This window comes from Emydura macquarii, unplaced genomic scaffold (assembly GCF_026122565.2).
Source record: "Emydura macquarii macquarii isolate MOO-44397 ecotype Brisbane River unplaced genomic scaffold, CSIRO-AGI_Emac_v2 contig_968, whole genome shotgun sequence".
NCBI lineage: Eukaryota > Metazoa > Chordata > Testudines > Chelidae > Emydura > Emydura macquarii.
The window spans coordinates 6,090,166-6,115,521 of NW_027131105.1; the positions used below are offsets into that span (position 1 = coordinate 6,090,166).

The 25,356-nt window shown below is 45.9% G+C and overlaps 1 protein-coding gene across 5 annotated transcripts; it reads right to left on the reverse strand.

Moving 5' to 3' along the window:
- Positions 1 to 754: 754 nt before the first annotated feature.
- On the reverse strand, positions 755 to 23,616 carry SYVN1 (synoviolin 1). Of its 5 annotated transcripts, XM_067543973.1 has the most exons (18): positions 23,313 to 23,616; positions 22,604 to 22,647; positions 18,390 to 18,538; positions 16,564 to 16,656; positions 15,664 to 15,816; positions 14,908 to 14,956; positions 12,607 to 12,710; positions 11,859 to 11,985; positions 10,599 to 10,698; positions 10,429 to 10,494; positions 9,622 to 9,738; positions 8,882 to 9,051; positions 8,231 to 8,389; positions 7,406 to 7,525; positions 6,956 to 7,142; positions 5,672 to 5,835; positions 4,571 to 5,254; positions 755 to 864 (listed from the first exon to the last, which is right to left on the reverse strand). In XM_067543973.1, exons 3-17 carry the CDS (start codon positions 18,519 to 18,521, stop codon positions 5,103 to 5,105), a joined length of 1,893 nt encoding a protein of 630 aa, XP_067400074.1. In that variant the 5' UTR covers positions 18,522 to 18,538; positions 22,604 to 22,647; positions 23,313 to 23,616; the 3' UTR covers positions 755 to 864; positions 4,571 to 5,102. The 5 variants fall into 5 exon arrangements, with proteins under 5 accessions (XP_067400074.1, XP_067400075.1, XP_067400073.1 ...); XM_067543974.1 differs by lacking the exon at positions 22,604 to 22,647 and having other exon boundaries at positions 23,475 to 23,616; XM_067543972.1 differs by lacking the exon at positions 22,604 to 22,647.
- Positions 23,617 to 25,356: the final 1,740 nt, after the last annotated feature.

Consider the following 25,356-nt stretch of genomic DNA (forward strand, 5'->3'; position numbering starts at 1 on the left):
ACTGAGACCATAGAGAGCTGGCGGAGGAGGCGCTGATTCCCAGCCGCGCCTAGGGGCCCGGGGCGAGGCGAGCTGAGCTAGGGCAGCGGAGACCTGTCGGCAGCTGAGCAGCGGCCTTGAGGTGCCAGGAGGGGCCAGAGCCCCCCGCTAAGCGGCTTCCTCTCAGCTAGAGCGTCCGTGCCGTGGGTAGGCCGGAAGAGAGGCCCGAGCGCCAAGACAGAAAAGGGGACCCGGGAGGCCTGACTAGAGGCGGGCTGGAGGGGACACGCCGGTGGCCGATGGACTCGCTGCAGTGGTTGTAGTGTGATGGGGAGGCAGTGAAAACGGGGCTCCAGAGTCTCCCCCCTCCCCGTGCTGGAGCTGAAGGGAGGAATGGAGGCAGGTTATCGGCCTGTCGCTCTCCAGCAGGGTTATGCTTTGCCTTTGCAACATTAAGCCTTAGGCTAAGCTGGGGCGCATGCTAGGTGGTACCATTATCCTCATTTTACAGACTTGCACACTAAAGAGAAGGGAAGGTACAAAACTTGGCGCTGGTCTCCTCCCTCCCTTCCCCTGCAGCTAGGGCAGACCCATGCAGGAAAACCAGGCATCCTACCACTTTTGTGCCTGCTTTCAGCATGAAATCATCTTCACTTGCCTAAGGGAGACGATGGATTAGGCAGGTTGTGTATTTTCTCTGGAGAGAGCGGGTGGCACCACCTGTAGGCAAGGCTGCCTAACACTTCCCCTCCACCACTCTTAAAGCACTACAACATCTTTAAAGCAAGTTTTATTTTCTTATATATACAATTTAAGCTATTAAAAATTTACACAATATTTACAAATTAAATAATTATCCAACTCCTCTTCACCTCCAACATAACTCTGCAACACACAAAAACAATGAAAGAGAAGTTAAAGGAAGCCATTGTGATGAACATAGGCCATGAACATTTCTCGATTGTCTCTCTCATTTATGTATTTTCCTCCTCTTATGTATGTAAATAAACCCCTACAGGATGCAAATATCATGGAATGTGTGGCACAGTTTAGCACATCCTCTGCTAAATAGTTGCTTTATTGAAATTGCAACAAAATATGGACATGTCCCTACACTCTTCCCACTTTTCAACACAAACAGAATTTAATTTGAAACAGCACATTGTCAACATATGGTATTTAAAAAAAAAACACCACCTTCTAGCCAACCCCTAGAAGCATGAAACCAAGCTCTCTCTTCTTCCACACACCCAACACTGATTTAAAGATTTGTTTATGCACGCTGGCTTGTTATTGCAGAGTTGCTTATACTACCATAGTTATTTTTGGTAAGGAGACAAACAATTTATTTTGAGTGCAGGAGGGGCAGAGATAGGACTATTTGCATTACATGGATTTTGGAACCAAAGAGGATATGTTAGGAATGCATGTCAAATTCTGGGTTGACTGATCTTAACGTCCCTTGATAGAATGAAGAAAAGGGCTCTGCTCACTGAAGGAAATGCATGTTTCAAGCATGCTGCCTCCTTTAAAAAAAGAGAAAAAATGCAGTCTCTCATTACTTCATGTTCCATAGCCAAAGAAAAGGAGGCTCTCAAACCACACACACACACATGAATCTGCATTTATGTATTGATTTTACCCAAGCCTTTTTGTTTGTTCTTCCTTAAAACCAACTTTCTTCCTTAAGGTTTGGATATAAAAAAGGGAGGGAATGCATAGTTATTACACCAAATGCAAGTTTAGCCCACTGTCTTGCTACAAAGTGATATGCAGCCTGGTTGCCTTTTGACACCCTCTCCCCACCAGAACACCAGGTTCTTGGCCATTTGCAAGATATCCATCATCCCTTGTCATACATAGTCACCCATTCCTATCCTTGACACTCACTTCTAGTTCTTGGTGACTGGAACTCCCATCCAAGCCAGTACTGTAATCCTGGTATGCCAAATAAAAAACCCACACAGACTTATGTTTTAAAAATAGAAATCTTAGCTACTTTTGCCCTTTTCCCGAAGGAACTCAACTATTAAACTAATTTCCAACCCTTAAGTGCTGCCTCTGGATTGTTTCCCTGAGATAGGTGTATGATTAGAAGCCACTTAAAGAGAAGCACTGAAGGGTTATACCATCTGCTGAATTAAAATAGACTGAATAATATACAAGGGTTTAGGGTCACCACACACTTTTTTTTTTTTTTTTGGGTAATTTTTTTCAGGGTGGTGAAAAGGGGAGGAATTTTATGACTCATTCATTGCTTGTTCTATAATGTAATCTGCCTGTTGCAGAGCACCTTCCCTACACCAAAAATGCTTAACCCTTCATTACCTCTCCTACCTAAATCCAGCCCATGGCTTACTTCCCCATTAAGTTGATATCCCTTTAGGTACAAGGGTTTGTATACTGTATTATGTTTGCATTAGGCACGTGAGTTCATATAACCCTATTGGTTGGAATTTTCAAGTCACTTGGGGGCTTAGAACCACCAGCCCCACTGAAAGTCAACAGGACTGGTACTCCTAAGTCACTTAGGTGTTCCTCATGTCATCACTTACACTCAGAAGAGGCGTCAAACAATTACTTAAGCCAGATTAGTCCTCTCAAATTATGTTTTTGACACGTTTAATTGAGGACTTTAATATCACCATCTGTGTCTTAACCTACCAGTCCTGTTTTTTAAATTATATAGGCTCACACAAAAAAGGACAGAAGTAGCCTATCATAGTGGCCATGGTAGCCAAGAACCTTTTCCAACTGATTATTAGCAGACTGAACAAACTCAAAAGCCATAACCATGACAACTGTTTAATTGCTTGCTTATGTCAATACAGAAAATTTTGAGTTTGGTGTTAAGTCTTTTAAGGTGCATTGGTGTGCAAGCAGGGATCTGGGGAAAAAAAACTAGGCTGGACAGATGGCAGGGGAGTTACTAAAATCTAACATATGTGAAGTTGCTACAAGTCACATGTTCTTATCATACCAATTAGCCTAACGTCCTTTAATTGGCCTACAGAGCCGGGGTAGTAAGACTGACTGGATGAGCAGGGTCTCATTGCTCATGGGAAGTTTCTACTTGTTCATCCAAAGTAAAGTTATTTTCCTATAGGAGTTCCACAACTAATACTGTCAATTAACAAGAGTCCATTCAACCTTTAATAAGCCCCTCTGAAGTTGTTAGGCCACTGCTATTAAAAAAATAAATAAGTGCAGAGGTGACTGTTTTGTGTCTTGAAAGTAGATCTTAGAGCACCTAACTGTGGTGCCAGGAGCTGTACAAGAGCCATGGGGACAATTCAGAGAAGATGGCTATGGGACCCTGGCCTACATACAAACAGATGAACCTGGCCAATAAGCCATTTTCATCCCTGGCATAAAAGCAGGACTTAAGTAGAATCACAAAGGATGAGGCTGGCCCATTCTCTTTCCAAGTAAGACTGGAGGTAAAGAGGCATTTCGTCTCCCAACTCCTTAGCAATTAAAGTGTCACTACAATGAACAAAGCATGTGAAAACTGTGACATTAGATAGTATCAAAGGCCAGGAGGGTCACTGAGTAGTCATGGCTACTGCAACTTCTCCAATCCTTCAATGTTGGAAACATGACAAGTGTTTCTCGGGTAGTGGGGCACAGAGAAGGGGAGAATATTAACTTCATGTGACTAACTTTTAAGTTCTTCATTATCTGTGCCATCAGCACAGATTCATTGCTAAACACAGGCAAATCAATACTCTGATTTCAAAGGTTTAGCAGACACCTATATACAGAAGATGTTCTTGGTGAGGTGAATATTTAAGCAGTGTAACCCAGGGAAGGGTTGTAACTGTAAGTTTATCACCTTCTAAGAAGATGATCCCGATGCCATTTGGATAAATTCTTTGAGTATCAAAGATTTGTGATCAATACTGAAGCCATTTTGCACTAAGCTAAATTCTAGATTGCGAGTGTCCCAACTGGGCTTCCTCAGATGCTGCAGAAAGTTGATCTCCACCCACATGAGAACATGCAGAAGAAATAAAGTTCAAAAGGAACTTTAAAGCAATCTCACAACTCTCCCACAGTGTCCCATAGCCTCAAGCCTGCTCCATTCTGTGCTCCCCACTCAACAAAAATAAATTCAAAAAAAGATATAAAACAGGAGTGATGGTTGAAGTTGTAACTTTACCCTACTACAAACCAATCAAAATCAGCAATGACTACCAGCACCGCCTATGGTCTGGATCCTGCCATACTTAGACTTAACTGTCTTGGGAGTTCTAGCTGACTATTAGCAGGAGACAAGTGTGTTTCATGAACTCCCCCCTCACCTTCAGCTGAGTCACCTATATACATTGCTCCTATGTATAAAGGCTGAGACTATATTCACTTACAGATATCCTCCCATGGGTAGTTTGTTAAGGAAATTCACCTCTTTCCCTCTTTCATGATGGAAGATGTTTTTTATGGACTTCCTCCAGCTAGACATCAACATTGTTAGGCTGAGCCCAAAAGGCATTACTTGAGGATGGAGACCAGCCGCCACATGAATGCCACAGAGGTAGAAAGAACCGGATGAAAAGCACAGGAGAGAACTATTTGAGAAGTTGCCACCCACCTCCTGTTAGGCGGATGGGGGGGGAGGAATGGCAGCTTTCTAAAACAACAGATATGTCCACTGTGTTTAAGTGGCACGCCACAGAAGTCCTTGGGATCTGATCACCTCAGGCCTGTGCATCATGTATTGTAGAGGGACCCTGCTTTTCAGGGAATGCTGTTAGGAAGGCTCTGGAATTAGAACGGTTAGTGCACAGGTGGGTATGACTGAATCTGTGCATCAGAAAGAGGGCAGCTGCAGACTGGGTGGTGGGTTTTGTTTGTTTGTTTGTTTGTTTTTCCCCCCCAAAAATTAGAAACCATGGCGGATTAAAGAGTCAATTCTGAGCCCCAGCATAGCAGCCCTAGCACCCTCATGTCAAGTCAGCACTTGGTGCAGGTTAGAACGTCCTAACAGAGCGATGGCAGAGTCTCATTTTTCTTGCCGCATCCCACACCACCACCGCACATGCTGCTTTTCAAAAGAAAAGGTCAGTGTCAAACGGTAACCCAGGCAAGACAAGGTTCCTAGGAAAGGGGGGGTTGAAGGGGTGTCAATGGGAAGTGGGAGAGGGGGATTCCAGTTTCTGAAGCCGGCGCCTGCGAAGCTCAGCTGTGTCAGGCTCCCCCGGTAAAGGCTGCTCCTCTTCTTCCTCGTGTCCAGTTGGTTCTGTGTATCCCTCCGCACCCACCAATCCAGATGGATCTGAGACAGCAAGGGGGGAGGAAATCATCAGAGGTTGACATCCACCAGATTCCTTTGTTTCCCCATGCTCCAAAGGGACTTGGAATCACTACTTTAGGACAGTCAAATGCAGTCATTAGCTCTTAAAGAGACAGCCACCCAGCCTGTCTCATTCAGTAGCAAACCCCCAGCTGGAACACACACCAGCATGACAGATGCTTCCTATCCCTGATGCAGCCATACCCTGCACAGTCAGTAGATCTGTTCTACCTAGGTTGACCTGCCATCAGCTGCTAAAGCCATAGCTACAACTTTTGGCCCCCTCTGTAAGGTTCCTTAGGGAATGGGTTAAGCGTTGTTCCTAGACCACCTGACTAAAAAGTGACTCTGTGAGGCTTCATGCTACAAGGTCCTACAACAAGGACAATTTTCATCTACCTGTTTGATCTGTTGAGTCTGGTTCCACTGCTGCCACCACTGGAGATGTGCCTGGGGAAGAGGTACTGTCAGGTGAATTGAAAGCGGAGGATTCATTGGTGGCTGTCTCGTGAGACGAAGTGGAAATGTTTTGGGAGCTTGGCAGCTGCGTAGGACGGGGTGACCTGTCCAGAGAGGAAGTCACAGGAGAGTTACAATATGGAGAGCTATAAACAGCATAGTTCAAAAATTAATCATTGTCGATCAGTTAGAGACCCCAGATGATATAAGGGCTCCACTGCACTTTACAAAGGAGCTGCCAGACTGGATCAGACCCTTAGTCTATCTAGTCCAATATCTTGTCTCCAACAATGGCCAAGACCAAAAGCTTCAGAAGCAGATATAAGAACCCCAAAATAGGCAAATATAGGGTAATCTGTCCCTACCACATTGGCCTCATATAGTTAAAATTGGCTTAAGCAATGAAGCATGAAATTCAATCTCTCTTCCAAAGTTTTTGTTATGACAACAACTCTCAATATTCTTGAACTCCACATCCAATCTCATCGTAACTCTCATGTAATAAAGAGTGCTCCTGCCCCAAACAGTTTACAATCTAAACGGACGAGCGAGACAAAGGATTACCATCCCCCTCTTTATATATAGCAAAAGCAATGAACAGAGAAATAAATGACTTGCCCCAACACACAGAACGTCTGTGGCGGAGCTGGGACTTGAACCCTGATTAGAGTATTGATCAGGAACCAAAACTCCTGAGTTTTCACCCCAGCTCTGAGAAGCTAACTGTGGCAATAGCCCTGTCTTTACCACTCTGCTTCAGGCCCCCCCATTTTCATCATGCAGATGGTTACGGACCTACGTCATGGGTTAAGGTTTGTACATAATCTCTAGAGATTTTACATAGCATTTTTCATCAGTAGATCTCAAAGCGCTGCACAAAGATGGTCAGAAAAATTCTCCTAATTTTACAGACAGGGAAATTCAAGGCCAGTGCCAGAGTCGGGAGTAGAACACAGGTCTCCTGAGTCCCAGTCCAGCACTCTATTGTCTAGGCCCCCACTTATTGGTGGCACAAGCTTTGAATACCTGCTATCACCACCACAGGTCACCAGATTCTACCATTAGGAGGACAGGGAGCCAGCAGTTGTGCGTGGCATTCCAATGTGCTATCATTAAGCCAGATGGATCCAGCAATGCTGGATGGATTATAGTCACGTCAGTAGTTGTACCACATGTCCTACAGAGTATAAGGTCCCAAATCCTGCCCCAGTACTGGATAGTTACCCAATCGTCGCCAGAACAGTGAGATATTGGTTTATCTGTAACATGGCTGCATCTAGGAGTGTGTGGATGTTCTGCAGACACTGGAGCCTGGCTTCCAGGTTCTGCCGGTCATGGCCTTCCATGGCACGGAGCTCTTCATCGGTCAACCCAGCAAACCCAGCGGGCGGCACAGGCATGGGAGGGAAGCCTGTTCGGAAGGAAAACAGATGGCCTGTAAGAGAAGACTCAAGGCAAGTGTCTTGCCTCCCTCTCCAACGAACAAGGTTTTAATTACTGGTGAAATCTATCAATTTACTGAAGACGATATGAGCCAACATGCTCTTGGCAAGTTGCTAATGTGGAGCTTAGAGACAAAAAGTTTGGATATTTACTGGGAGCATGGGGAGTGAGAAGAAAAGTAATTATTCTTCCCCCATCCGGCCCTGGATGGAAGAAGCCACCCTAGCTTACCAAATAGAGGTGGCAATGGCATTCCCATCCATGGGGGAGGAAAGGGAAAGCCAGGCACCGTTCCTGCAGGGGCAGTGTCCGATCCAGAGGCTGAATCACCACCAAGTCGCGAGGTACTCCCTGAGAGGGACAAAGAAGAGATAGTAGCCTGGTTAAACAGCTACTGCACATTTATGCCTATACATCCAATTTACAATAGCCAATGAGATTTCAGCATATTTCAAACACGCAACACCTGGGTGTGTTTCAGAGGTCAATGTTAGTTAATCCCACACTATAAAATAACATTGAGGAGATACGGGGATATGGGGTCTTTCATCTCTAGGGGGCCAGTCCAATGTGGCCCAGAGGTGGAAACTAGCTGCCTCAAAGGGGCAGGGAATAGAATACGGCGTCTTTTCTCTCTAGGGGCGCTGGCTCAGATCCAGTTCCTCAGTGGGGACTGGCTGGCTCAGTGGATTGGGGAATTGAATATGGGGTCTTTCCCCTCTCAATGGCACTAGCTCCAATCCAACCCCAAACTTGGGGGATTGGCTGGCTCAGGGGGTCAAGGAATGGGTTTCAGGGTTTTTTCCAACAGATCAATAGTGTCAAAGCTGTTTTCATATTGTGGCAACTCTGTGGTGGGTCTCTGTCTAAACCACAGAATCCGCAACTGGCATTAATTGGTCTCCTTACTGGCAGTCTCAGCCTACAGGTCTAGAACCAAATAGGACACGGAGGACCAGGAACAGGTCACAACTGAGATACGTTGGTGGGGCATTGAGAGGAAAGCCTGACCTAGTGATAGCATGAAAGATAAGGTTAGACTGTGTGGCTTCTCACCTTCTGTCTGAATGCCTGAAGTGGAGGGTGCACTGGAAGCAGCTGAGGGATTCTCGGCATTGTTGGGTGGCTGGACGCCAGGTACTGGAGGAAACGGACCCATGGGAGGCCAGAGAGGGAACATCCCAGGAGGAAATGGGGGCAGGATTCCTTGGGGGACTGTGTAGCAAAGGGGAGAGAGTGGCAGAGCTGAGTCCGGATTCTCAGGGCCCCCACACTCTGCCCCAGCCCAAGGACTATATTCCCCTTCCAGAAGCAAGAACAAAATCCAGGAATCCTGACTTTCACTCTGTTGCTCCAATTACTACATGATTCTCTCCATTACAGAAAACTCATACTTTCCTTCTAACAACAGAGAAGCTAAAGGGCCAGATGTCTTTGTATTACTCCCATACATCCCAGTTCACTGTAATGGGGTCGTGCTGTATAACTGAATGCAGAATTTGGCCCAAGCAAGTTATATTCAGTAGTACATAGTATTACACTTTAAAGTTTTCAGTGCTGGGCAAGTAGTCCCTATATCAACAGCTGCTGCATCCCACCCCAGAGATGGCTGCATTTCTGTGCTGGTTGCAGTTATTCCTTTCTGGACAGGGTTACTTTGAAACTGCTCAGCTCAGCAGGCTTGGTGTCCAGAGAAGCTGTACTCACAGTTAGGTGGCTGGGGAATCAGTGGAGTCTGGTGTGGCGGTGGCTGCTGTTGCTGTGCTTGCTCCTGCTGCTCTGGTGGCGTCTGGGACTGAGCGGGGAGGGAGGCACGGAGGACGTCCATGCGGCAAGTGGGGCAGGTCTGCTGGCGCTGGAACCACGAACGCAGGCAGCTGTGGAAGGGACAGATGCCACCTGGTTAAGACTGGCTCATTAAAGAGGTAACTTGTTCAGGGCAACAGGATTTACACAGTCCCATCTATTAGCTGGAGAAACCCACACTCCTCCCCCTCGCCTGCTATTGTTCCTTACTTTTGCCCTAAATAAGAATGGAGAAGAGAAGAGATATCAGCCACGGTATCCCATTCAATCCATTACTTCTCTGAGACAGCCAGAGAGTCCAGTTCGGATGGTGTTTGTTACATGGACACCTGCTCCCTAGGGACCAAACTTAGAGCCACCATCTCACAGCAACCAGGCATCACAGTTGAGAAGAGATGGATTAGAACCAGTGATCTACAGCTGAGGGGACTGAATTCCTTTACAAACGCTTTTTAGTTGTTTGGGTCTTCCCTGGTTCCACGTACCCTAGAGCAAGAAGGAAGTTACCATGCCCTGGCTTCTCAATTATACAAGGACAGCGCTTGGATTTTCATGGCTTCTGCAACTAACTTCACACCCCAAAGAAAGCCATCTGCAAGCAGCTGCATGGGTAGAAGTAGTAACAGTAAGCCTTTCCTCACCTGGTGTGGAATATGTGGTTGCATGGCAGGCGTTTAGCACCCATCACCATCTCCTCCCGGCAGATAATACAGACGTTATCCATGGCCTGAAGCTCTTCTGGAGTGGCATCAGGGTATCTGGGGAGGAAGCAGAGTTTTGGGAGGTAGTAACGTATGTACTCTCTCTAATGATGATCTACGCAGGGATGCCAAGGAAGGAGCAGAGGGAAATTTAGGCTGGATTGCAGGAAGATCTATGTGAGACAGTCCACCCACTCCCTAAGAGAAGTTGTCTTTGCTCAGGGCATTCCAGACTAGCTGGGACAAAGCACAGATAGGACTGGAGGGTTGCCCTGGATTAGCCGGGACCTAATAGGCTTCTAACAAGCTGTACACTGGACTGAGTGTCTTAAGCCAGACTGCTCTCAGGCTGATTTCTCCTGTATTAATGAAGTGTAAAGGTCCAGGGAGATTCAGTGCAATTGCAGCCAGAGGACAGGACTGGGAGTCAAGCAAACTGGACTGTATTTCCAATTCTGCCACTGACCTTCGGCAAGTTCCTTCCCGTCACAGTGCCTGTTTCCCGCTCCCACCCTTTGTCTATTTCAAATGTAAACTCTTTGGGACAAGAGCTCTCTCTCACTAGGTGTCTGTGCAGCATGTCCCTCCCCACCCCAATCTCAGTTGGGGAAATGAGGGCGGGGAATCTGTGCGGTGCCTGCCCAATACCTCTGCACCCCAAGAAATATCTCAGTTGGGACCCATAGGCACTACTGCAACAGATTTCACTCTATAGAAGTAGTTTCTCTCTGCCAACTGGATACTTACAGAGTGTTCATGTTGCGAATGGCACGGCGTGACATGATGGCATCAGTCACAGCTCTCTTGAACTGCCTGAAATAACACACAAGTTGCTGGAGTTACACACTGTTCCTGTGTGTGTGTGCGCGCATCAGACACTCAGCACGTGCTCAACTGATACCCCAGAGACATCTTACCTCATTGCCAGGTACATGGGCCGGATGGCGAAGAGAGGGAAAGTGTGCACTTTGATCATGATGGTCATGAAGGCCATGTACAGAAGCACTTTAATGAAGCCTGAGGAGGAAGGAGAGAGATTAATGTTTTCCCTCAAATGCCTCTACTCGGAGGATCTCATTGCCCTTAAACATTAGTGAACTCTCACAATCAACCCAGGGAGGCAGGGAAGTGCCTCGATTTTACAGGTGGGGAAAGAGGCACAGAAGGGAAACAACTTGCTTCCCCATGTCACACAGTGAGTCAGTGACCAAGCTAAGAACAGAATCCAGGAGGCTCTAATAACTAAATTGCATTCCCTTCCCAGAGCTGGGAATACACCCCTGGAGTTTTGGCTCCCAATTCCTCTCTGCTCTAACCACTGGAGAATATTCCCCTCACAGAGCTGAGGATCCTGACTCCCTATGTTCCTTGCTCTAATGATCAGACCATAATGCCTGCACAAACTAACCCAATGAGGCCTCCAGAAATCCACCCAACCCACATTTTGATTCCAATCTTACTGAGTCAAGCCATCAGCATTTTAGGCCTGGTCTACAATACAGAGTTAGGTTAATGTAAGGCAGCTTACGTCGACTTAACTCAGTAAGCATCTACACTAAAATGTAGCTCCAATGATGTAACTCACCCACTATACTGATTTAATAACTCCACCTCCACAAGAGGCATAGCACTTAAGTCGATGTAGTTAAGTCAACGCAGTGTCAGTATAAACACTGCATTGCTTACATCGACTGTTGCTGCCTTTCAGAACCCATCCCAAATGCACCACACACTGGCAGTTCAATTGGTGCAAGCACTCTTGGTGAGGACGTGCACCACCACACAAGAAGTGTGTTGTGGATGTGTAAAAACCATTTTAATTATTGCGGTGGCTGTACAACAACGTAACTTAGATCAACTTCATTTTGTAGTGTATCCTTGCCCTTAGTTTTAACAATCCAAACTGGTTTAATGTATCTTCACAGGCTTCTCTTACAAACAGCTTCTGCTTAACTCCATTTCAATCCCACTTTCTTCCCTTCAACTGATCAATTAAGTGATCCAACCATCTGCAAACCACCTCCCCAACCATGCTCCTATGAAGAGCTGTAGCACAAGGCCCCATGTAGTACCACAATTCAGGCTCCCCAGGCTGTTAGATGTTCATATGGGAGAACATATAAATCCCCACTGGGCTATGGCTGTTATCCAGTGCCAGAGAGAGAGAGGATGTATACCTGTGAAGAGCTCTGTGTACAGCATGTAGACGGCTTTGTTGTCCCATGGATTCTCACTCTGCAGGTCAACTGAATGCAGGATATACTTTATGAAGATGGTGAGCACCATGGTCATAAGGATGGCATACTGTGGGGGCAGGACAGAAAGAAGAGGCAAGTCAGCGGATGAGCTAACCTTTTCAAGGTGTTGGGAGCTCATCCACACCCTGTGCCAGGCTCAGCCCATCTCTTCAGGTGAAGGGAATGGGTCACATGGTAGGAAACTGGTGACTCTGAGTCAGGCCTGCATGGATATAAAAGGCAGCGGGAGTTCAACCTGAGTTCAGAGAGAAAAAGGGAGTCTCTCCTTAGCTACCTGACAAATGGCCTGGGAGTGTAATCCCACAAGAAGCAGGCTGGAAGAAAGCCTAAACTGAAGGAAGTAAAAACTCACCTTAACTTAAAGGCAGAGGGCCTGGTGAACCAGACAGGCAGGGAGCAGATGGTCTCCTGCAGAAATCCCAGGGCAGGGGGAAAGGACTTGGTTGGTATGTGTGACGTGTGTTTTTAGAGAAATAAAACTCAGCCACGAAGAGGAGGGACCAAAATCCAGTTGCTGCTCAGAGTGTTCTTTGATCCACTGGCTGATTAGTTGGCCCCACAGGCTTACAATGCATCACAGAGCTTTGATTTGCAGTGAGCAGCAGGGCAAGGCAAATATTCCTTCCTCCCTCCCTCCCCACCACACAGGCAGACACACATTCCATACCTCAAACCCAAAGACCAACTGGACGGAAGCTCCCCGGGTGAGGATGCTGTGGTAGGCATGGCTCACAAATAGGAAATCCAGGACACCCAACAAGAGAATCAGAGCTGGATGCAGAAAAAAAGGAAGTCAGACACTGGGGCTGCAATATCGAGCTGTGATTTGGAGTGCACGTGGGGCAGGCTTGACAGAACTAAAGAAAGGAGTGATTTAAACACAAGACTAGGAGCCAGGACTCCTACAAGCTATTCCCAACCCTGGAAATGAAGTGTGATCTAGTAGTCAGAGTATAGGTCTGGGAGCCAGGATTTCTGGGTTATACCCTTAACTTTGTCACTGACTCACTGTGTGACCTTGGGCAAGTTGTTGCATGTCTCAATTTCCTGATCTGTAAAACACGACTAACATCCTTCTCACAGGGGGATTGGGAAGCACTAGGCAAGTGCTACATTCCAATTATTGAACTATGATGTCCCATACACAGAATATTTCAAACCCTAAACTGCCCAGGGTGAAAGCCACGAAGGTGTGTCAAACATCAATATTTAGATTACAACAGAGCCCCAGTCAAGATCTGGACCCCATCACACAGCAAAAAACACATTTCAATGGGTCCCTTCGGGTCCTCCGAAAACCCCAGCCTCAGTTTCCATGGCACTTTCTTGTAGGAATTCATGTGTTAGCCCCAGTGTGCTGCAGAGTTTAATTCTTCCATCCTGAAGTTTTAACTAGCCACATGGTTCTCCTTGATGTCCTGTCCTCAGCTAGATTGGTATGAGCTGTTAAACAGTTGCTCTGCTCAAACCCACAGGTGAACAAAGCAATCTAATCCATAAAAGGCTTTCTGGATGAAAGACATTACAACCTGTTTTGACAAGGTTATCAACTATGAACAATCTCACGCTCAACTGTACAAATGAGAAGGGGTTTTACATTAGCGTATTTAGCCTGTCACATGCAAATTATCTTCTGAAATTATCTTTCCTGGCCAGCTGTTGCTGCTCATCAAGTCCTGGAGAGGAAACGTTCAGAGTAATGAAACTTTCCCCCCTTTAGGAGATTTGTGCCACGTATCAGGCCAAGTCATGCCTGCATTAAAATTTGTTTTAATGATTTCTCCACACCTTTCCCTCTGCATGGGTAACACTTACTCAAAGTCATTTTTATTATTAACTGTGCAGGCAGATGTTATGCAAGCTTCTCACCCACAGCTTTGCCAGTGCACCTCTCTCAGAATGACAGCCCACCACCCCCACTGCTATTCCAGGGCTGACCCTTTCCCACACCCATACCTCTACCAATGCCCCTCAATCCTGGCTTGCAGCACTCACGTTCCAGTGCTGAATCCTCCCCTAGCACTGCCATGCCCTTCAATCCTGAGACACGGCATCCCCTGCTACTCCAGTCCTGCATTGCTATGCCTCTCACAGCACTCACTGCTAGTCTAGTCCTGGACTTTCTCCCAACACACAGTTCTGCCACTGCATCTGAATCCTAGCTTGCTACACCCCAGGATACACCACTTCTGGGCTCCAGACTCTCAGCGCTGCCAGTACCCCTCTATCCCAACCTCAGCCTTCCGTTAGTCCAGCCCTGAGCTCTCCCTGAACCGCACGGTGCTCTGCTGACGCCCCTGATCAATCCTGATTTTCAGTCCCCCTGCTATTCCAGCCCTGGGTTCCACCCACGTGCACAACTCTACCAATGCCACTCAGTCCTAACTTGCAGCACCACTCCCACCCTTACTAATACTGCCCTGGACTCTCCAATACAAACAGATCTGCCAATCCTCTCAGTCCTGACCAGCTGCATCTCCCGCTATTCAAGTCCTGATCTCCCAACACAGATGCTGAGGGTGAACTGGAGGTTTGTTTTTGGAAAACGGGGACTCAGCCTGCTAAGGAGATCTGTGAATCTCAGAGATGAGAAACCTATTAGGTCCTAACAAAACAGTCTCTCAAGGGCCAGAACTAGATAGGGAAAATGAGATTCCACATATAATCTGAAGAATTTGAAGCAACTATTCCCACACCATGAGGCAGATATGTTAACATGCTGAACCAATCCTGCTCCGACATGGCTGGTGACTTCCCTTGCAGGTAGATTATCCCATATCTGTTCTCTGTAGTGTTTCTTGCACCTTCCTCTGAAGCACCTGGTGCTGGGCTCTGTTGGAGACAGAACCCTAGACTAGATGGACTTCAGGTCTGACCCAATATGGCAATTACATTGTAATGGGGAGGTGAGGGGAGAAGGACAAGGAATGGAGAGGACAGGCAAAGTGAATAAAATAAAGGCACTTACAGATGATGCGAAAATGAAAGAGCCAGGAGATGTTTGGACTCCGCTCCATCTGGGAAGAGATGAACAAACTTTTAGGACTCTCCACCCAGTTTTCCCAAACTCCATTCTCTGCACTCTCACTGCATCAGATATCCCAGAACTGTAAAGAGTTACTGATGTTAAACCAATAGGCCAATCTTATTTTCTACCCACCTTGGTTTCTACACTACAAGCATCATCACTGTGTCTTGCTGGCTCCGTGTCTGCTGGCATCACAGTGTCTTGCTGATCCTGCAAAGTGCTGAGCACTCTGAGGTACTGAGCCCCTTTAGCTCCTACGGAGTTAGTACTTTTACATTTTGTATTAATCTAGCACCTTCGCAGCCCCACTCATGGACCAGGTCCCCACTGTGCTAGGCACTGTATAAACACAGAACAAAAAGATAGCCTCTATCTCAGACAACTTATAAGACAGGAAAACAGTGAGACAATCCAGACCAGCCTGACCTGAAGGACAGCTTCAGAAGCACAAATGAGAAAAGTGAGCGTAGAACAAGCAGAGGACACAAAAGGATCTGCTTCCCATGCTACCCACACACAGGACACACCACGCTGGGACAACTGAAGCACAGTAACAAGGGTTCCCATCCCGCAGAAGGCCACAGAAGTGCCTTAGATAGACAGATCCCTGTTTGCTACCAAGATCACTGAACGACTCCCCAGATAGAGGGCAGCCACCCCACCCTGGCATCCTGTTCACCTACATGTCACACTTACAAAGTCCACCCGGTCCTCGGCAAGCCAGTGGAAGCACTTGAGGAAGAGCAGGAGGGTGAAGAGGGCCACAAAGCGGGGGCTGAAGTCATCTCTGAAGACAGTGAAGGCCAGGCAAGTTTCCGTGACCGCATACCATGACCTCTCAAGTAGGTGCTGAGAAAGAGAGAAAGTGAGTTAGCAGGACTGTGCCAGTCCTGGGTTCCCCACATATAGCTCGTCTTAGCTCTCAGTACTGAAGGGTGGAGAGGAAGTCACTTATAATTGTATGTCCCCATTTCTAAGGGACAGCATTTTCTTTTGCACTGAGGGTCTCAAAGCACTTGGGCAGTCAAACCTCATGATACCATTATGAAATAGGTATTAATTCTATTATACATAAAGGGAAAATGAGGGACAAAGTGACTTGTATTCATGGTCACATGGTGCATCGGGGGTCAGAGCAAGGAATAGAACCCATGTCTCCCAGCTCCCTTATCTGCTTCAACAAGACAAGCCTCCTCCCGGGCATGTGAAAAGAAGGATGATCCTGTGGTTAGAGTGCTGGCCTGGGGTCTGAAGAACTGGATTCAATTCCTGGCTCCCCCACAGACTTCCTGTGTGGCCTTGTGCAAGTCACACAGCCTCCGTACCACAGTTCTGTAAAATGGGATAACAGCAGGGTCCTGCCTTACAGAGATGTTGGGAGGATAAATACATTCAAGACCGAGATGCTCAGATACTCTGGCAAGGGGGTCATGCAAGAATCAAAGATTGATATGATTTAATGCTCAGTGTCAAAATTCCATTTAATTTACAATCAGTGCAGCTCTCAGAGCAGCTTTCTGCTACTGTATAACCTTATCACCCAACATGAGATTGTGCTGCAAGTAATCAGTTATAACTGCCACAGGTCTCACTCACCTCCATTTCTGCTGCTCTGAGCTGACCAAAAAACACTTTGCCCATGAATTTGCCCAGGAGGAAAACCAAAACAAAAGCTTGAATGTAGAGAACCTGCAAGGAAGGGAAAGGCAGAGATTGAACCCAAAGAAACTCAGATACACCAGAACTTATGAATCAAACCGGACCAAAAGAAAAGGCTGGCGAGAACAATCCTGCAGCACTCCTTTTGGCCTAGATCAGACCTAATGGGACCTTCTCATCCTTAAAGTCTAAGATTTACAATACCCCAGGGATCAACTTTAACCAGCTATGACAGACCTGTGTCCAATTTCAAGGCACATAACTCTCCCCCATCTTATTTCCTGCCCCCAAGGAAACATACCGGTTAGTTCTCAGTTAACGTCCTTCTGGATGCATGTGATCTGTGTATTGTTGGGTCTGGAATTCTTATTTTGAAAGTAATTTGATTACTGTGTGGTGTTGGTGAGATGTACAGATTTCCACCCCACTTGCACCTGCACATTATTATGTACGTTAAAAAAGCCCAACTGAAAACAAATTAATGAGCCTTTCCAAATTTAGCGAGAATTTTGCAAGCCAGCTGTGAATTCAGTTGCGTGCACATATGCCTATAAATATTTCCCACGCCAAAGCAGTGGCTTGTTCCGAGTACTACTGGTTCAGCAACTGCTGTAGCGTGGAAGTCTTTGTTTTGGTCAATATACCCTGGGGGAATAGAAAGCAGAAGTGAACAGAAAAAAACAGCCTTTGAATTACATTGATAAAGAGAAATGACTCATCTGAATGCTGTCCAGTGCTCCCTGAAGTAAACTGGGGGTGGAAGAAGAGGGACAGGACTCTGTCCATTCCTTAGCAGATGGATATCAACCTCACAAAGAAGTCACCATCACAGTTAGCACTTATTACCATCCTTGCTGGAAGACTCAACAGAGTGGTGAAATACACACTAGGCTATGGAGACAGAACTCCCTCCAGGCCAGGACTAAAGCCCACTGGCAGATCCATATGGAATACTTGCCCTACTGCTGGCAATGCTATACCTGTCCTTGAGATAAACAGAGTAGGAGAGACTCCAGAGATGCTAATTCAGCATCTTTCACTGATGTGCTTTTGTTTAATTGAGTGCATGCAACAAGGAAAAAGGAAGCCAATGTTTCCATTGACTGCAAGACTCATTTGAGACCTCAACTCCGAAGCCTCTAACTCAAGAGTTAATCAATCCAAGCGTGAAATTGGACATCCAAAGACTGATATAGAGCAGAGTCAGCATAAATAACTCTCTTTAAAACGCTGATGTTCCCCACTCCCTGAGTAATTGCAGAGGCACTGCATGACAAATTGTTTCCAGGAACTGGAATACAGCACTGGTTAAAAGGACTGGGTTGACAGGAGTTTTCACAATTGCTGCTCCTGTTTTAATATATACCACATCCTACCAACATACCAGAGCCATCCCTGTATGAGGAAAGCTTCAACTCCACAGCACACTCAATTCACTCTCCCTCTGCTGCTACTGACAGTTAGGGGGACACAATTAGTGCCAACTATGCTGAGTAAATTGCAGGTTGGATTCTCAAAGTGGGCAAAGCCCCAGGAAACTCATTGCACTGATCTGCACCAAAGAGGAATGACTTTCAGTCACTACCAAACTGGGAGTTCAAAGACTCTCTCGTTATCAATCCCCGGGAGACAAGTCACTTTCACATGGCTTTGGATGGCCACTGTAGCAGTGCAAGTTAAATATCAGTAGCTGACAGGCTGAGCCATTATCAGAGCAACCTCATCTCCCCACAACCTGGACAGCCCATGGACTGTGTACTTACTGCCATGCTGGGGCTGGATTTGGTCAGGTACACTACTGTCGGGTAGAACTGGTGCTTCAGATAATAGGCGTGAGCCACTACCGCTGATGTCAGAGCCAGGCTGGCAGCCATCATGACTGCTGTTCGGAACATCTCCCCAGCCCAACAACCTAGGTGAGGGAAGATAGACATGAAAGTATGGGTTAGACATATAGAATAAAGTCATAACTGCCTTCACATCAGCTGAGGCAACAAAAGAGTCACCAAATTTGCATTGTAAGGGGTCAGTGGATCTTTGCTGTATTTGGTTTGCTGCTTTTTGGCTTGACAAAGTCTTCATTACATTCCCCCCCTTCATCTCCTTTGTACTTGGCTTCTCATACTGTAAGTTCCCTCCATGCCATGGACTGTGTCTTCAGGTATTTGTTTGCAAAATGCCTAGCACACACTAGGTGATCACATAGCAAGCTTCCTTTAACCTGGATGTAAATACTTATCAAAGGATGCCAAAGCACTTTACAAATAGAAGAATCATTCCATGCAGCCACCTCTAGGGTGAGAGAAGGAAGCTGTTAAACAACCACATAGCACCAATGGACAATAGTTTATGAATGGAAGAAAAGAACAAAAAAGTCTACCAAGATGGAACTGTGAGGGGAATTCTAGTTAAGGAGAAAGCAAATATCCAAGTTGGAATTTGGTCATGACATCATGGGTATTAGCAGCCCACCCTTGTGAAATCAGGGGTATTTTAATGCTCACAAGTAAGGAACTGGTGCTTATACCAACATTGTACCAAATGCATATACAAAAGAGGAGGTGTTTTCAGGCAAACTCCCCATCACTTGAGGTGTGTAATTCACCATTGGAATATCTGACCTGATCGAACTCAAACAGAATTTATGAGCTTGATGCAGGAACCACTAGGTAACATTGTCTGACCTGTGCTGTGCAGGAGGTTGAACCTAGATAATCAGAATGGCTCATTAAAAACGGGTGAACAGTAACTATCTTGACCCTTTGATCCTGCTGCCCTTACACTGCCAAGGGATACATTACAGAAAACAGAGCAAAACTTCAGAGAGGCTATGATCCAAGTAAAACCCTTCTCCAGCCTGGCATCAAAAATGCGGTTTATTCAGTGGAGATTATACAATTCGTACAGTTCAATCAAGAAAGTGAATACAGCCACTGTATTGCCTACAAACCTAACAATGAAAACAGCTCGCCTGGATTATCAATGCTCTGAACAGAATAAATTAGTGAAAACTTGAGCTTTCTCCAGGCTAGAGAGCTTTTATCCTGTTCCTCCAAGGATTCTCAATTATATCTTATGGGCCAGATTGACCTGAGTTAGAGGGGAAATGAAGGTAGCTATCAAAAAAATAAACTATAACAAATGGAAGAAAGGGGAAGTTGACAATAATAAAAGTAACTCAGAAGCTAGGAAAAGTAGAAAATTGATAAGGGAACCAAAGGGACACAAGGAGAGATCTATGACCATGAGAAAAAACTCCTTATTTTCCTTAATTAAGTACATTAACAACAAAAAGAATCCAAAACAATGGAATAACAATGGACAACAATGTTGGTCCACTGCTAGATATAAATGGTAGAATTATCAATAATAATGCATAGAAAGGCAGTGTTCAATAAATATTTCTGTTCTGTTTTGGGGGGAGGGGGAGGAAACCAGATGATGTAGTCATATCACATGTTGACGACACTAACATCCTCCAGAGATACTAAAGGAATGCAAAAAAGAGCAGCTATTAAAGTTTGACATTTTTAAATCAACAGGTCCAAATAACTTTCATCCACAAGTTTTAAAAAAGCTGGCTAAGGAAGTCACTGGACAGTTAATGTTGATCTGCTCTAGAAATTATTTTGGGGAAGTTCTATGGCTTGTGTCATACAGGAAGTCAGACTAGATGATCACAAAAGCCCATTCTGGCCTTGGAATCTAGTAATTCTATACACTGCCCATCTAGAGAAGCCCTGATCATGGTTTTTCCTCAAGCTACTACGCAAACCTCTGTGGTAAAATTCTCACTGATATATGCCAAGACACCATTTAATATGCTGATTAATAAATAATAATACCACCTAGCTCTTGTAGCAGTTTTCATCAGCAGATCTCAAAGCAGTTTACAAAGGAGGGCAGTATCACTATCTCCATTTTACAGATGGTGAAACTGAGACACAGAAAGGTAAAAGTGATTTGCCCACAGTCACCCAACAGACCAGCGGTAGAACCAGAACCCAAGTTTCCCAAGTCCCCGTCCAGTGTTCTATCCACTAGGCCATACTACCTCCACACACTGATTAGCATCTTTCATCCAATGTTCTCAGAGTGTTTATGAAAGAAGGGACATTATTCACATCTTACAGATGGAGGGAAAAAAGCACAGGACCCACAGGCACAAAGCATGTCAGACAAAGGATGGTTCTGTAGTTATGAAGCACCAGATTGGTACTCAGCAGATTTGAGTTCTATTCTCAGTTCTGTCATCGACTTGCTGTGTGACCTTGGGTGCACCACTATCATTCTGTACCTGAATTGTAAAACAGGAATAACAATCTTTCCTTTTCATTCCCATCCTTTGTCTTTTTAGTTAGACTGTTCGCTTTTCAGGACAAGTATTCTCCCTTACTATGTGTATTTAAAGCAACTAGCACAATGGAGCCCTGATCTCAGTTGGCGCCTCGAGGCACTCCTGCTATAACAAATAATAAAATAAGCCAATAGCAGTCAAGGGAAGAGAATTAGGTTTCATGACTTCCAGAATTCTCTGCTCTAGCAACTAAAGAGCACTCCCTTCCAGAGCCAGGCATAGAACCCAGGAGCCTTGTCTCACAATCTTCCAGCTACCAGACCAGACTGAGAAAAACCTGTGCTTTTTGAATGTTTAAATACTCAAGTCCAATTAGCAGTATTCCTGTGACAGAACATTAAAGCATCACATTATAACAAAGCAAAACACTGACACATAAGAGTGAATATTAAGCAGTTCCATGCTCTAAGGCTGTCATTTCATAAATCACAAGCAGGGGGATGGAATTTTAGTTAGCCATTCAGACTGCTTCTTTGGCCATGCCCTGCCCCTTTTAGGAAGTTATTTATAAGATGAGATTTTGAGACCACATCTCTCTCTTCATTTCAGTTTCAACCAGAACCAGTCTGTCTCCTTAACCTGTGAATTATAATCTCCTTGTTTAGATTAAGTTAATTTAAACTATATAAAACAGATGGCAGAGTTGTGTTTAAAATGTTGAACAGTTTCTGAGCCTATGCATAACTAGCTACGTGGGTTCCTTTAATAGTGGAATTACATTTACACCCTCCGTTACAAGTACCTTATAACAGAAATGCTGACAGCAGAGTGCCTGATCCATTCAAGTGTCAGGGAGTACCACTTGGAGATTCTTACAGTGATATTTCCCTGTCCCATATAAAACAGCTTCAGTCATTAGTCCACCTTGCAGTAAAACAATTTAGAACTTTAAATACTTCTGTGCTAGAAGTGGATCTTCTGTAGCACAGCATTAACTAATATATTTTACATTTCATTAGTGCCTTTCACACCAAAGGCTATGGAAACACTCCAGTGACTATACATTATTAATCACCTTTATTACAGTAGCACCTACAGCCCAACCAAAAACAGGGCTCCATTATGCTGGGCACTTTGCAGAGTAGTAGATAGTCCCTCCCCCAGATAACTTACAGTTTAAACAGATAGGACAGATGAAGGGATGAGGGAGAGAGCATATGACAGACAAATCAAGAGCATCTTTGAAAGCACAGCCAACTCTGAGATGAAGGGATGGAATCATAGCTGGCACAGTGTGTTAGGAGGGGCCTTGACAGGTGAATCTTGGTCAAAGGCACTCCAACAAGCTTCCTTTGTTAGATAGTACTAGGAGTGATTAGGTGGGACCCACGGTTTCCATCCTGAGCAGACAAGACCTTATTTGTAAACTGCATGGATTTTATTTATCCACCTTGAGTGTGGCAATGTTATCCCCATTGGGCTTCAACCTCTGGTTCCAGGGAATCTTGACAACCTTTCAAATCTCAGGATAAAACTGAGTCTTCTCCTCCACGTAAGCAAGATTTACTGTATAAAGTGCTTCGGACACATTTCAAATCTTGCTGGCAGAGCAATACAGATAGGAGACATCCAGCATTCATATTATTTTCCTCACACACCCTTTTTTAAAAAAATACTTACCTCTCCTCCAAATTCTTTCCTCCTCCTACCAGTTGGGTTTTAAACTTTATTGCAGTTTGAGGATGGGGAAAGTGAAGAAGTTAAATTATTAGGAAGGGGAGATTTGTTCATTTCTACCTGAGCTGCTTCAGAATTGCTCTCCCACCATTTTAAATATCAGATGAAGACAAAGTATGAATTTCCTTAAGAGTCCCTTCTCCCACAGTCCATAACAGTGACACCAAAACACACACAAATCCCCCCGCCCCCCGGCGTCAGATGCTTTTGGGGGAGCCATAAAAGGACAGTCCCTCCATGTGAGCTCTGCTACACCCCTTCGCCCCCTTTCCCCCAAAACTCCTTAAACCCCAGTTCTCCCCCCGCAGCTCCTCAGATACCTTCTGCTACACAGGCTCTAGCCAACCCACTCCCCTCACCGCCCCCAACACCGACCTTATCCAGGTGACCAGGACCGAGTCCCCTTTTCACGTGCCTTCCTGCCCCCTGCCCGGCCCACTCGGCTCCTCTCTCCCCTTCTCCGGACCTTCCAGCACCCCACGCTCCCGGTCCCTCAGGTTTCAGCTCCTCCCCCCGGGCCCCCTGCGTCCCGCAGCAGCCCCGCCCCGCTCCTCAACGTTCCTTCCCCAGCTTTCAGCCCCGCCCCCAGGCTCCCCCGCTCCCGCTGCACCCCCAGTCAGTCCCTCGCCCTGTCTCCCCGGCCCACACTCACCAAGACCCGGGAGCCCTGAGGCTGCTGCACCCACCACCACCACCAGCTGCTCCTCCGCCCTCCCCCGGAAATCCTGAAGATAGGGGACACCTCACTTCCGCTGGGATATACCATCCGCACACCGTCCATTCTAGTAACTCCACTTCATTTTTACACACACACCCCCGTCACGCTTAGTGGTCTCGCCTCAGACCCTCCCAGTTTAAAGCAGCGACCAGCGAGTGGTACAGTTCCAACCCAGACAGCTCCCCGCTTTCAGGGCGCAGCTGGACTGAATCATATTCACAACTCCCCACTGTCCCCCTCTTCTTCAGACGGTACGGTCCCAGGGTCCACTTAATATTGTCCGCCTTCCGCCGCTAAGGGGTAAAGAGGGTCCCGTGGCTCCTGCTGATTGGCCTAGCGTCATGGCTCTCCTCCAATCGGAAAAATCCTCAGCGCTGGCCAATGAGGAAGGAGAAACTGTTGCTAGGAGCGATGAGGCAATTTAGAGAATAGGTTTGTGGGCTCTGCGTGTGTGTAATGAGTTGGGTATGTTCTCATCCCAGTTTTCTATGGTTAGTTCCAAATTCCCCACTTGGGAACTCCTCGCCAGCCCTGCCTTGCGATAAGAAGGGGTCCCCCCGAACTCCAGGATGAGGGTGGTAATGTGAGCCAATGGATAGGGCACAAGAGTGGGAGCCAGGACACCAGATTTCTTTTCCTAGCTCTAGGAAGGGAGTGGGGTCTTGTGGGTTTACGGCGGGGGCTGGGACTCAGGACTCTTGGGGTTCTATTCCTAGTTCTGGCACTGACTTGCCATGTGACCTTTGGCGAGTGATCTCTGTGTGCCTTCATTTTTCCAGATGTTAAATAGGGATAAGGATACTGAATAGCCATTATATAATGCTGTGAGATCCTCGGATATCAGTGGTAAGCTTGTCTGTAAAATTTCCTCCAAGTCAAAAGTATGCTGCGTGCAGGCAGTATGTGCTATGGTCCTGAGAGTATTAAGAAGAGAAAGAGCGGGATCAGTCCAATCTAAGCTCTCTATTCTGTGTTTGTGTCACCTCCCGCCACTATGGCAACAAATCTGACTCTGCCTTACTGCTCACTTGCATCAGAAAGTGAACACTTCTGTATCTGAGATGCTCTTTCCTGACATTAAAGTCCTTCAGGATGGGAATGTATTTGACTAAATTAAATTTTGTGCAGATAAGTTTTAAATGCAGTTGTGTGATTCTATTACTGAATAAAATTATTGCAGAACAAACAACATTCTGACTCATTTTACTTGTGAGTGAATTTAGTGCTCAAGAAAGTACGGCACTGCCTAGAGCTGGTTATGGTGTGAGCAGTTGCTGGAATCTTTCCTTATACAGTTAATTTCTCCTGACCTGCAATACCCTTCGTATTCCAGATTTACCACATAGCTCTGTCAAACCAACACATCTCATGATGGTTCTGCAGTATTGCTGTTCTAGTTTGTGGGTCTGTTCCTGCACTGCCCTTCACCTTGTGTACTCATTTACACCAGTGCAAAGTGAATTCAAAAGTGGATGTGTAAAACACCACTATTCTAAATCAGTAGCAAATTACATCCATTTCCCACTGGTGTAAATGTCTAAACAGTGCTGGGCCTGTGTTCTCATTACACACATCTTTGCCAATACATCTTGATCCAGTCCCACAGTACTGGCTGATTTTCCAGTCCAGAGCTCCCTTGAGCTGTGACTGCCAAATATGCTTGTGATGCACACAAATAAGGCATCAAGTACCTTTTCACTTGTGACCTAAGCTAAAATTTGAACACATGTGCATACAACTAATAGCCCACCACATTAACCTACTGTGTTTCAGGCCTTGCAAATGTCTTCCATCAGGTTATTTATTTATTATTATAGCACCTAGGAGCCTCAGTCAAGGACCAGGACCTCTTTATGCTAGACACTGTACAAACACAAAACAAAAACACACTGCCTGCTCCAAAGAGCTTCCAGTCTAGTACAAGGAAACAATGAGACAATAGTGGTCAGTATGACAGGCAATGTAATCTGAATTTTAA

Excerpts from the sequence above, each read along its gene's own strand:
- SYVN1 (XM_067543974.1), bottom strand. The coding sequence starts at position 18,521 with ATGTTCCGAACAGCAGTCATGATGGCTGCCAGCCTGGCTCTGACATCA. Across the intron at positions 7,143-7,405 it reads GCCATTGCCACCTCTATTTG|GCTTCCCTCCCATGCCTGTG; the intron begins GTAAGCTAGGGT and ends CCTTCCGAACAG. Across the intron at positions 5,255-5,671 it reads AGACTCAACAGATCAAACAG|ATCCATCTGGATTGGTGGGT; the intron begins GTAGATGAAAAT and ends TTGCTGTCTCAG.